Source organism: Lemur catta, chromosome 8 (assembly GCF_020740605.2).
Source record: "Lemur catta isolate mLemCat1 chromosome 8, mLemCat1.pri, whole genome shotgun sequence".
Classification (NCBI taxonomy): Eukaryota; Metazoa; Chordata; class Mammalia; order Primates; family Lemuridae; genus Lemur; species Lemur catta.
The window spans coordinates 39,936,953-39,950,230 of record NC_059135.1 but is presented as its reverse complement, the minus strand read 5'-3'; the positions used below and the strand labels follow the sequence as shown (position 1 = coordinate 39,950,230).

Genomic DNA, 13,278 nt, shown 5'->3' with positions numbered 1-13,278 from the left:
ATTCTTTACATTTACCACTAGAGGGAGGACGCACATAACTTGTAGCATACTAGATGCGAGGGCGTGAAAAAATCACCAGGGCGTTTCTACGTCCGATCCGCTAGAGGACAGTTCAGGAACCTCTCAGATTTTGCAATCAGGCTGCCTCATTTGCGGTGTCGCGCCCCTAAGTAGCCGTGCGCAGGCGCAGCACTGCCCCCAGACCAGACCCAGACTGCGCAGGCGTTCAAGTGAGCTCGCAGACGCTATTGGTAGGAATCATGGAAGGGGAACGGAAGGAGCCCCTGGTAGTGCGCACGCGCTGTCGCCGGAGTGGGGTGCGGGGGAGGCTGCTGGGGTTTCGGCGGAGCTGCGAAGGCCGCGCGTCTTGCGCTTGGTGGAGATGCCCAGCCGGGGAACGCACCCAGAGGACGTCGCTGTGCTGGCTTCCACCGACGAGTCGACCACGTACAAAGAGGATCTAAGCAACAAGGCGAGTGTGGGACGCGACGAGAGGCCCTCGGGCTCGAGACCGGGCGCCATTCGATCCTGCAGGTGGCGTGGCTGGGGCCGCGTGGCCGGCCTGACCGGGCTGGGCTTTGACCTGCTCCTTTGCTCTTTTTACTGATAGCACTTGACAGCTACAGTTAATCCTTCCGTTTCCTAAAAATTATTGTGATAAGGGAAACTCTGAAATTGGCCCCGAGAGTAGACACCGGTGGCAGTGGAGCGGAGTTTTGGTTGGGTTTTTCCTCCCTACTCTTTTTAGACTTTTAGAAATATTGCCAACCCCAAATCTGTTCTGCCGCGGAAATTCTCCATCCAGTTATCCATGCCAGCAACCCGGGAGCCATCCTTGACGTCCATCACGAAGGCTTGTCATTAGTACCTTTGAAGCTCATTTCACACATGCCCCTTTAAAGCTGTGTACACTCTTAACCACCCCAAGCAAGCCCCCGTCAGATGCCATCGGAGCCCCTGCCCCCCTTCCCCGCAAGGGCTTCCTAACCGATCTCTCATCTACCTGTTACCTTCTTCTAATCATTTCTTCACTGTAACCAGAGCAGTGGTCCTAAAACACACATCTGATTGTCACCCTCTACCAAAAGGGGGAAGACAGGGAGTCAATATAATATTAGTCTTAACTGTCATAAACAAACAAAATCTTTAAAAATATATGGGGGCGGGGAACGCAGAGGAGAATGGTTATAGCCTTTCAGGTATTACATATCCTAGATTCTACTTTGGTTCTATCCTAAACTCACAGTGACATCTTGGGCAAGTCTCTTTAATCTTCCTATATCAGTTTCCTTCTTTGATGTAAAGTGAAATGTGTATCTGTGCTTCTTAAAATGAATGGGAAAGTACTGTAAAGTCTCAAGGAGATTTTACACATCCAGCCTTGGAATTCAACATTATCTAGTCCATTATCACAACTCTGCCAACTGAGTAGACAGAAAGGTGCATACTCATGGGGATGGAGGGTGGGGCTAAATTTTCACAATACACACAGCCCACTCTGATTACAACCACAGCAAGCCACTTATACATACTGATAGCGGATCCCTGAGGTGTGTGAAATAGCACAGAGATTATAAAGCCTGCATTTAGAGACACTAGTGATACTATGTAATCATTCATGTTCATGAAATAACTACAGTGACTGAAAAGAGTTAAACAGAAACTTGGTTTTCACTTAGTTGACCCTCACCTACAAATAAAATATGAAGCCTGGTTCAACAGTGCTAGGAGATACAAAGAGGAGAAATGCAAAGATGGACAGTGGTAGGTCTTACTGCCCCAGATATGGCTTTAATACTACTTCCTTGATCCAAATGTCTGGCTGCACCCTTTAATACATAAATCGTGAAAAGCACTGGTAATTGGGGTCGGGGGGAATAGCCCACCCCTCATTCCGTTTCCCTTTTTAAGCTAAAGCACACTTTAAAAGAATTAATTGAAAGACTGCTATTACTTCTGGTGCACAGTGTCTATCTTTAATAAAAGGTATAAACTTTATTTAGTAACTGTGGTCCTTGGTATGAATGCTGGGTATAAACACCAAACCCCTAGTCTGGGCTCAATGGGTTGCCTAACACTTGGCAAATCCAATCACTGTTTTCTTTTCCAACTTTTCCCCACTTGCACCCCCACATAGACTGCTGTTGAAAAGAATCTGTATATTCACAGTCTGCCCATTTGGACAATAAGTACATAATAGTCCCTCTCTAATTTTAAAACAAGCACTTAAAGGAGTTTTTCTTTATTTTAATAGATAAAAGAACAAAAAATTGTTGTGGATGAGCTGTCTAACCTGAAGAAGAATAGGGTGAGTTATTAGAGGAGTTCTGAATAGTATGTGGGAGGTTTGGTTATTTATATTAACTATATATTAAAGTTTTAAGAATTATACTAATTGTACTTTGTTATCGTAGAGCTGTAATCACTAATGATATTTATTTTATACTTGAATTTGGTGGTTTTTTTTTGAAATAAGTGAACTTTTGAATATATTGAGAAGAGAAGAAACTATTTCTTTAAATGAATGTAGATAACTGAAAAAGGATAAATTATTTCTCTTCCCCCCAAAATTTTTACATAAATATTCTAAATGCTTAACATGGTTATTTAATGCTATTTCCATTAATGTATTCATAAACAGAGAAGCCACTGCTTCATGTGTAGTTATACTATCAAAAATTACATTTTAAAATTCAGGAAGAAATTATTTTGAACTCTTTAATTTTAAAGATTACTTGGTGGCCAGGTGAGGTAGCTCATGCCTATAATTCTAGCATTCTCGGAGGCCGAGGCAAGAGAATTGCTTGTTGCTTGAGCTCAGGAGTTTGAGACCAGCCTGAGCAAGAGTGAGACCTTGTCTCTACTAAAAATAGAAAAATAGCCAGTCGTAGTGGTGCACACCTGTAGTCCCAGCTATTCTGGAGGCTGAGACAGGAGGATTGTTGACCCCAAGAGTTTGAGGTTGCAGTGAGCTAGGATGATGCCACTGTACTCTAGCCAGGGCAACAGAGTGAGACTCTTGTCTCAAAAAAAAAAAAAAAGTTACTTAATAACTAACATGTTAGACATTTCTGATATTGTCACTTATAGAATATTAGAAGTTAAGACACAAAACAAACTTTCTGGAGGGCAAATTGGCAGAATGTATCAGTGCCTTAAAACTGTATAGCACTTTGACCTAGTAGTTCCATTTATAGTAATTGATGCTTAGTAAAGAATCATGGGAGTGCACAAAAATTTAGTTACAAAGATATTCATCACAACATTGATTATTAAGAGTTGGTAACACCTGAAATGCCTAAAACTCGAAGACTGACCAAATAAACTCTAATGTGTTATACCTATACAGCAGTGTTGTAAAAAAAAAAAAGCACTTATTGATAATAAAAAGTGTTCTCAATATATTGTTTATTAATAGAAGCAAATCATAAATCTGTAGACATAATAGGAGCCTTTTTTAAATATAAAAATGGTATTATGGTACATGCAGAGAAAATAGAGTTTCACCTCAGTGTTAATGGTTGCAATTTCTGAGTGGTAGGATAATGGATGATTTTTGTTTGTCTTTTTGTTTATCTGTATTTGCTAGAAGTATTGTACTGAATACATATTGCTGAAGTTCAAGAATAAGTGATAATAGAGTTAAGGGTTTTGACGTCTGCTACTTTTTAGATCAAGTCTTGAATTATCCTACATTATGTTTTGCAGAAAGTATACAAGCAGCAACAGAACAGCAACATATTCTTTCTTGCAGACCGAACAGAAATGCTTTCTCAAAGCAAAAGTAAGTGGGGTTTTTGTTTTCAGGGCAGTAGGGGGATGGGGGGGTGCGGAGGTGAAGGGCAGGGTTTGGGTGTCTTATATGGAAAGGCACAGAAAGTCTCTTGATGGCTTTCTGTGAAACTTCATAGTGGTACTCAAATTATACTTTTTGTATCTAAATGTTAAAAAAATATGTATCTAAGGTTTCATGCAGTGGTTTGGTTTTCTTAAAGTTAGCCTTCTAAAGAAGAGTCTACAGTTTAAATATATATATATATATATCTCACAAGATGTGTTATAAAGCAATTTTTATTGTATTAATCTGTGCTTTAGAGTTTCAGACAGATCTAAGTATGAAAAACCATTACCACTTTTTACCTTTGTGACTTTGGGTGAAATACATTGAGCCTCCAGGGTCTTTTAGGATTTAAATAAGATAATACTTGCTTAGCCAAGTACCTGAGCCAAAATAAGCACTCAGCAAACAGAAACTATTTTTGTAAAAGATTCCTTATTATTATTACTAATAAAACATTCTTTATTAGTAACCTATTGTAAATTGTTATTGGCACTAACACAGTGTGTACTCATAGTTTGATCTTGGTAAATGGCCTATATTGCCCTATGAATTACTAGTTAAAAGTCCAAAAATTTTTATTTAACCTTTTTTCTCCCTCCCTGCCACAGACACATTAGATGAACTGAAAAAAGAATTCCAAGAAATAGAAAACTCAGAGAAGACCAAAATCAAGAAGTAATCAACCTGATACCACGTAACAATGTGTGGCATTTGTTGTTCTGTAAGCTTTTCCATTGATAATTTCAGTAAAGATTTAAAAGAGGATTTGCTGTACAATCTTAAGCGACGGGGACCCAGTAGTAGTAAACAGCTGTTCAAGTCTGATGTTAACTACCAGTGTTTATTTTCTGGCCACGTCCTTCACTTGAGAGGTGTTTTGACTGCCCAGCCCCTGGAAGACGAAAGAGGCAATGTGTTCCTATGGAATGGAGAAGTGTTTAGTGGAATAAAGGTTGAAGCTGAAGAGAATGATACTCAAGTTATGTTTAATTATCTTTCTTCTTGTAAGAATGAATCTGACATTTTGTCACTCTTTTCAAAAGTCCAAGGTCCTTGGTCTTTTATATATTATCAAGCATCCACTCATTATTTATGGTTTGGTAGGGATTTTTTTGGTCGCCGCAGCTTGCTTTGGCATTTTAGTAATTTGGGCAAGAGTTTCTGCCTCTCTTCAGTTGGTGCCCAAACATCAGGAATGGCAAATCAGTGGCAAGAAGTTCCAGCATCTGGAGTTTTCAGAATTGATCTTAAATCTCCTACCATTTCCAGATACGTGGTCTTAAAATTGTATCCTTGGAAATATATTTCCAGGGAGAATATTGTTGAAGAATATGTTAATAGCCTGACTCAGATATCTACAGACTTACCAGCATTTGTATCAGTGGTAACAAATGAAGCCAAACTATATCTTGAAAAGCCTATTATCCCTTTAAATATGTTGTTGCCACAAGCTTCATTGGAGACTCATTGCAGTAATATTTCCAGCATCTCAACTACAAGAGAGACACTTCAGGTCTTTCTTGCTGATAGACACATGAAGGAAGTAGTTCAGCAGTTTATTGATGTCCTGAGTGTTGCAGTCAAGAAACGTGTCTTGTGTTTACCTAGGGATGAAAACCTGGCACCAAATGAAGTTTTGCAAACTTGTGAAAGGAAAGCAAATGTTGCAATCCTGTTTTCTGGGGGTATCGATTCCATGGTTATTGCAACCCTTGCTGACCGTCATATTCCCTTAGACGAACCAATTGATCTTCTTAATGTAGCTTTCATGACTGGAGAAAAGACCATACCAACTAGCTTTAACAAAAAAAGGAGTAAACAGAAAAATTGTGAAATACCTTCTGAAGAATTCTCTAAAAATGTTGCTGCCATTGATGGTGCCAGTCCTGATAAACAATTCTATGTACCAGATCGAATTACAGGAAGAGCAGGACTAAAAGAACTACAAGTTATTAACCCTTCCCGAATTTGGAATTTTGTTGAAATCAATGTTTCCCTGGAAGAACTGCAGAAATTAAGAAGAACTCAAATATGTCACTTAATTCAGCCCTTGAATACAGTTTTGGATGATAGCATTGGCTGTGCGGTCTGGTTTGCTTCTAGAGGAAATGGTTGGTTAGTGACCCAGGATGAAGTGAAATCATATCAGAGCAGTGCAAAGGTATGGCACAGTATTTCTGCTCATAAGAGTTTCTGAGACCCAATTTTGACCCTTAAAGCTTTAGCATTTAGTTTACTAGAATACAGTATATTTTAGTTATATTTAAACTACAACTTAAGGCATTTGACTTCTTAAGAATTGGGCATATTTTACTATTTTGTGACTTTATCTGGTGGTTTTTCTCCAAAAGGGTTATCTTTAGGGTTACAATTGTTTAAGCTTTTCTTTTATCTTAGTTATTTTCTTTGTTGTATAGTCAGTAACACTTTTATATGGATCTTTTAACTTTATAGGTAGTTCTCACTGGAATTGGTGCAGATGAGCAACTGGCAGGTTATTCTCGTCATCGCGTCCGCTTTCAGACACATGGGCTGGAAGGATTGAATAAGGAAATCGTGATGGAACTGGGTCGAATTTCTTCTAGAAATCTTGGTCGTGATGACAGAGTTATTGGTGATCATGGAAAAGAAGCAAGGTAATTGCAACTACTTGAGTGTTGTTAGGGTATTTTTGTAAAACCAGCAGATTGTAAATGGAGATTTTTAAGTTCCTTTTTTCTTTGGAGACTGTTCAGATAAGTAACAGGAGCAGCTGTAATAGCTTTATATTAAACTCAGACAGTTAGAAGCAAAGCTGGCAGGAGGCAGGGAGCAATTATTTTCTAGAATTCATTCTCTGAGAAATATCTTTTCAATAATTATCAAAAGTGACACAATGACATGATTTGTTTTTAAGAATACAGTGAAAAAGACTATAAAAGTAAAACTGAGATAGTGAAATACTAAGGGAAGGTAGTTAAAGGGTTTTGTTTTGTTTAAAATGTTTGCTTTCCTCCCAATAAGGGTATCAGCTCCACATGTAAGCTTGTCTCCTCCACCGTTGTAGAACCTAGCTTTGTCTCTATAGATACTTCTGTATGTGTAGATCCATACTGATTTGAGTGGTGGTCCTAGTACTGGATTTCCCTCTACTATATGGTTTTAGAACACAGTTTAGTCATATGTTGTAGATTGTGTAAAACCTTCACCAGAGATTGAGGAACTTTCATGTATGGATTATTTTTAGTCTCAGGGATTTATTTTTACCTACATCATATTTCTGATGGCAGTAAACAAGTGCAATACTTAAATAAAACTTTCTAAAGCATTAAGGGTAAAGGAAGATATAACATTTAGTTATAAAGAGCAAAAAAAAAATCTGTTCAAGTAGGCAAATTTATTAAGTGGTAGTTTATTACAAAGGTATAAGCATGCAAGAATAGGGAATCTAAGTGAGCTTCATGGGAACTGAAACATCATACCGTACCTACTCTCTCTCTCTGAAACTTCGTTGTTTCTTGTCTCTACTTCAGTCTTTTCCTCATTCCATGACTCATGGTCGCCTTTAGACAGTTGTCATTCTTATGTTTCCAGTCCTGATGCTTGTAAAATTTTGACTGCTATGTCATTATTCTGTCATAATTTTCAAGATTTCATTATAAAGAGATAACTAATACCACAATACAAAGTCTGAAAACTGTTTGCCCTTTGAAGGATGTAAGAGAGAAAGAGAGGGAGATGGAGTGGGAAATAATGAAATTGAAAGAAATTCAGTCTATCATTTCAGCTAGGTCAGAGAGAAGGGAATTTATTTTATCTACTAAAAGCACTTCTAAAGGCCCCATATGACAGTATTAAGTATCTTGACATACATATTAACAGTAATCTATTGATTAGATTCTCTATTTAAAATTGCTTTTACAATTAATTCTTTACCCTCTCCATTCTCTCTAGTCAAGCTAGAATAAAATGTAATGAAATGGAAAAATTGGTATAACTGTATTGCGGTATAACTGTATTTTGAGGAATTGATGTGAGGGATGGGTGTTAAAGTATTTTAAACAAAAAGAACAGAATTTTGTAGAAATTGGGAAGCCAAAAGGGCAGAAATATTTTGTTCTGTTAAATGAATATGTCAGCATTTAATCAGCTTAAATGTAATTAAATAATTTTGATACTATGAAGTTTTAACATAAGTGTTTCATGAGTTCAGGGTTGTGGAGCCCTTCTATATTGGTTTCATAGCCCTAAAGTGTCATTTCTTTAGACATGATAAAGATAAGACACAGACTGAATAGTTAAGATCATTCTTGTTTTCAAAGTCTCCCCAAAGATTCCTTGTGAAACAATTAGAAATTATTTCTTGACATCATTGGCCTAATTTATTTATTGAGACTTAGACTTCTTTAGCATATATATTAAAATTAGTCATGTGCTATGAAACACTTTTTAAAATGATTAAATTTTAGCTATAAAGTTGTGTAAAAATTGTAACATTGATTTTATTTTTACATAGTGGTTATATTATCTATTTATTTTAGATTTCCTTTCCTGGATGAAAATGTTGTCTCCTTTCTAAATTCCCTACCAGTTTGGGAAAAGGCAAACTTGACTTTACCCCGTGGAATTGGTGAAAAACTAATTTTACGCCTTGCAGCTGTGGAACTTGGTCTTACTGCCTCTGCTCTTCTGCCAAAACGGGCCATGCAGTTTGGATCAAGAATTGCAAAGATAGAAAAGAATAATGAAAAGGCATCTGATAAATGTGAAAGGCTCCAAGTCATTTCCTGAGAAAACCTGTCTATTGAAAAGTAGATTAAATCATAATATGATTTCACAATGTAACAATACTGAATGACAGTTACATAAAAATAAAATACTCTGCTGTTTATTAATGTAGTGGTTTTAAAGTTCATATAGGTGAATTTTTACTTTTCCTGTCACAGAGCTGCTAAAACCATGGCAATTTCCTGAATGATTGGAGTGTCTTTTGTTATTTGTAATGAACCCCTTTGATCACACCTGAGTTTATTATGCTAATGAAGTGACTTAGATTGAGATCTTTAGAGAGCCTCAAGATGGAGCTGGTCACCAATAAGTAAAGTGTCTGAGTTGTGTGAGCGATTATAGCAAATTATTGAACCTGAGTAGGAGGTTGTGGGAACCTCCAATTTATAGCTGGTCTGTCAGAAGCACAAGAAGCCCAGACTTGGAAGTGGCATCTGAAATGGGGGCAGTCTTGTGGGACTGAGCCCTTAACTTGCAGGATCTGACACTAACTTCGGGAAGATAGAGTCAGAATTGAATTAAATTGTAGGACACCCAGCTGGTGTTCAGAGAGTTGAAGAATTGCTTGGTGTGGAAAAAAAGCACACATCTAGTGTCAGAAGTACTATGTGTGAGTGAAGAGAAACAGTTTTTCCCCCCAGACTTACTTTATGGTAGCCACATCTGGAAATAACTCAGTTTGCTCTTGTTGTCATCAGGAACCATGGTTCAGATAGGGCTGTTTAACAGATGAAAAAACTAAGATTCAAAACTAAAGAATTTGCTTGAGACTCACATTCCTGGGCAATACTTAGTACTTCTATTATATCTCTTTAGGCAGCTTGTTTTCCCTGCTCCAGGAACTTTTAAAGACTACAGTTGACCCTTGAACAATACAGGTTTGAACTGCATAGGTCCACTAACATGGCTTTTCTTCCACCTTTGCCACCCCAAAGACAGCAAGACCAACCCTTCTCCTCAGCCTATTCAATGTGTAGATGATGAGAATGAAGACCTTTATGATGATCCACTTCCACTTAATGAACAGTAAATATATTTTCTCATCCTTATAATTTTTCTCTAGCTTATGTTAAACAACAAATTTATTTCTCATGGTCTGGAGGCTAGAAGTCCCAGATCAAAATGTCAGCTGGGTTGTTTTCTTTTGAGACCTCTCTGTTAGGCTTGCAGGTGGCCACCTTCTCTCTGTGTCCTTACATGGTCTTTTCTTGTGCTCCCCTGGTGTCTCCTAACACCAGAACTTCTAACTCACCTGTAGGTGCACCCATCCTTTTTTTCTTTCTTGCTCTTATTAATAGAAAGGGGAAAGTGACCATCTACCTGTCAAAAAGCTGTGCCTCTGCCAGTTCTCTGTATCAAACCCTTCTTGCCTTTCAGGAAATATACTCTTCTCTTTCCAGTGTCTTCAGCCTCTTCCTCTCTGATGGATCCTTCTTGTCATTTTTTAAAGCTTCTAGTCTATGCTAATTTTAAATGAACATGCTTGGTCCTACATCTTCCTCTACTTAGCATCTCTTGCCTCCCATTCACACTCATTCTCTCCACATTTTTATCTATTCATGCAGTTCCACTCCAACCTGACATTGGCCCGCATTACTCAACTGTTAACAAGCATCACTGGGATCTATCCCCAATTAGGGCTGACACCCTTTCTGGATCTGGCCACACTTTCTTTGATTCTTTTAATCGTAGTAGAAAAGAAATTTTAGGATACTGACAAACAGGTCAGAAGCCAGTCAAAGGCTTTCACATGCCCTAGATTTATTCCCTCTAAAATGTAACGTTCAAGTCAGATTTAGATACTATCTGTGTAGCTTTCATCTATCTGAAGGCAGACAACTTCAAGTGTTTATGTGGTCTTGAGCGTTAAATTGACATTGCTTATATTAGATGAACTTACGAGGTTTGCCATACAGCCTAGAATTGAATATAATGATTATTATAACAACAATATAGTTCAATACTAAAAATTATGACTTATGTACTCTCGTTGCCAGGCACTACTCTTTGAGGTTTACATATGTTAGTTTAATCAACTGAACTTGTGTAAGGAATTTCCAGGTCATTTGCTCCACCAGGATGGTGTGCGTGTGCACACGTGCACACGCAAGCACGTGAAACCCCAGAGAAGCTAGGCATTTACAACCTTGCTAATTAATCCCATTAGCTCTAGGATGAAGTTCTGTGTTAATCCTTAAACAAAGGGACAATTCTTTCCCAAGATTTGAGACACAGAACAAATCATTTGGTTCCCTGGGGGTGATGGGGGGGGTCCCGGGACTTTGTAAGAATTTATATATGGCTCATACTTCATAAGTACAAACATGCAAATTTCTTAAAAAACGATAGTGATGTTTTAACATTGCTTTGCTCTGGAGTAACTATCATAAGCTTATTAATATTCACTACTTCCATAGTAGCTGAAATAATGACATGGTTGGTGGAAGAGAAATTCTGCCCCAGTCACCAAGAATTTCCATATTGCTAAATTCAGTGCAAGAGTTTTAGTTCTCATCTCACCTGACCTACCAGCAGCATCCAACAAAGCTGGCCATTCTTTACTTTTGACACACTTCTCTTGACTTCTGTGGTATGACCAATTTTGGTTTTCCTCTTGCCTTCCTAGCTGTTCTTGCATTGTCTTCTGTGCTGACTCCACTGTCTCTACCTCTACCTGACCTTTAAATGTTAAATTTTTTTGGTTTCCAATCCTTGGTTCTCTTCTCAATTCTTCTCATTCTGTATGCTCTCCCTTGGTAATTTCAGCCACTTCCCGGGCTTCCATTACCATGAGCCTGCCAAAAATTATACATCTGATCCCAGCTGCCATACTTAGCCCAGAACTATTTATCTAAGGCATATCTGACATCTCCATTTCTCTCACAGGTACTTCAGTTATGTCCACAGGTGAACTCGTAATCTTGCCCTGACATCCATCCTGTTGTTCGTGACAGAAGTTTCGATGTCACTTCGACACCACCTTTTTCAACACCTCTCCATTTGATCCATTACCGATAGCTACCTCATTATTTCTCAAATCCGTCCACAGCCCCCATCTACACTTCCACCACCCTAGCCTAATCTTTCCAAAATCATTATCTAAGCAGCCTGCATGCTCTATCCCTCACCTACTTCTACAGCCTCTTACATGTCTCTCTTGTTCTTTGTGTAAGGTTTTCTTTGGTTTCTCAAAAATTTCCTTTTCACTTCGATTCTTCCTCCTGCTCTTCCATGTCCCTGAAAAGCTACTTCTCCAATTCTTTACTTAGATTTTTCATCTTCCAGGCTCCGCTTAAAAGGCCACTTCCTCAGAGCAGCCTTTCCTCACCCCGGTCTAGCTTAACTTTCATTCATGTGCTGTCGTTGCATCTTATATTCGTCACATTCTTAGAAATACCTGTGAGCTCCCTGGGATTTTGTGTCTGCCCTGCTTTCTAGAGTCCCCAGACCCTTAGCACAGTACCTGGCTCATAATAGGTATTCCATAAACGTTTGTTGAATGAAAGAATGATGATGGAGGTGGGATTCCAACTTGGGACTACCTCAAAGCCTGGCGCTTTCGCCTCTGCTACACTATTTATTGTTTGGTTTTAACAGAGGCAAATAGAGCAGCACAGAGCCCAGGGCGTGAGGCCGGACCGCGTCCAGAGCGGGCTCCGGGAGGAACTTGGGCCGTGGCGGAGGCGTTGCCGCCGGAAGGAAGCCCCGGGGTTCCCGGCGTCCGTCCGCCCGCGCGCTCCCTCTCGCGAGCCCCGGCGCCACCGCACCGCGGTCCTGGGGACCAACGGGGACCAACGGCTTCCACCGGCGCGTGCGTGGCGGCGGGAGTCAGCAAGCGAGGCCGAGGCCGCGTTTTCCCGGGAGGGCCCAGCGGCTACGGTGAGGCGAAAAGGCCTGAGAGCCCCTCTCAGATCCTGCCCGAGCGTCTCCCCGCCCTCGCCCACGCGGGGCCCTGACGCCGGGTTCAAGGCCCAGCGAGAAGCCAGCCAAGGCGGTGACAACCGTCCCCGGCCCCTGGGAATACGACTGGAACAGCGTGGACGCAGTTTCCCTCTCCTGGACTAGAAAACAGTCGTTTTAAAGTAGGTTCCTTCTTTTTCCTTGTTCTTTCCCCTTTCCCGTGCCGCGGTGGACGCGAGCTGCTAGTGAACATAGGTCGTGAGCTCGAGTATGGACAGACCTGGGTTCCGGTTCTGAAAGGTGTGAAGCCTCAGGCATGTCCTGTAACCTCCCGACTTTCCATTTCTGCGACTGTAAAGTGGGCATAACAATGCCTACCTAGCTCATCTGGGTTCTCAAGTGGGGTGCCCAAACCAGCAGCATGAGCAACACCTGTAACTTTACAAAAAAGGCAAATTCTCTGGCCTGACTGAATCAGAAACTCCGGGATGGGATTCAGCAATTTGTGTTTTAACAAGCCCCAGGTTTTGATGCAGGTTAAATTTTGAGAACTACTGTATAATGAAACCTGTTAAATTAAATCAGTAAAACTCTTATGTATAACAGCCCAGCTGGCCTGGTTTGGTGGCTCACACCTGTAATCCCAGCACTTTGGGAGGCGGAGGTGGGAGGATTGCTTGAGGTCAGGAGTTTGAGGCTGCAGTGAGCTACGATGATGCCACTGCACTCTAGCCCAGGCAACAAAGCAAGACTCTGTCTTCAAAAAATAT

General features: G+C 40.0%; 2 protein-coding genes across 2 annotated transcripts; both read left to right on the top strand.

Moving 5' to 3' along the window:
- Positions 1 to 275: 275 nt before the first annotated feature.
- Positions 276 to 4,810, top strand: ASDURF (ASNSD1 upstream open reading frame). The gene is made up of 4 exons (XM_045560360.1): positions 276 to 472; positions 2,255 to 2,308; positions 3,709 to 3,784; positions 4,450 to 4,810. Exons 1-4 carry the CDS (start codon positions 383 to 385, stop codon positions 4,518 to 4,520), a joined length of 291 nt encoding a protein of 96 aa, XP_045416316.1. The 5' UTR covers positions 276 to 382; the 3' UTR covers positions 4,521 to 4,810.
- ASNSD1 (asparagine synthetase domain containing 1) lies at positions 4,542 to 8,735 on the top strand. The gene is made up of 3 exons (XM_045560359.1): positions 4,542 to 6,002; positions 6,296 to 6,477; positions 8,362 to 8,735. Exons 1-3 carry the CDS (start codon positions 4,542 to 4,544, stop codon positions 8,609 to 8,611), a joined length of 1,893 nt encoding a protein of 630 aa, XP_045416315.1. The 3' UTR covers positions 8,612 to 8,735.
- The last annotated feature ends 4,543 nt before the right edge of the window (positions 8,736 to 13,278 follow it).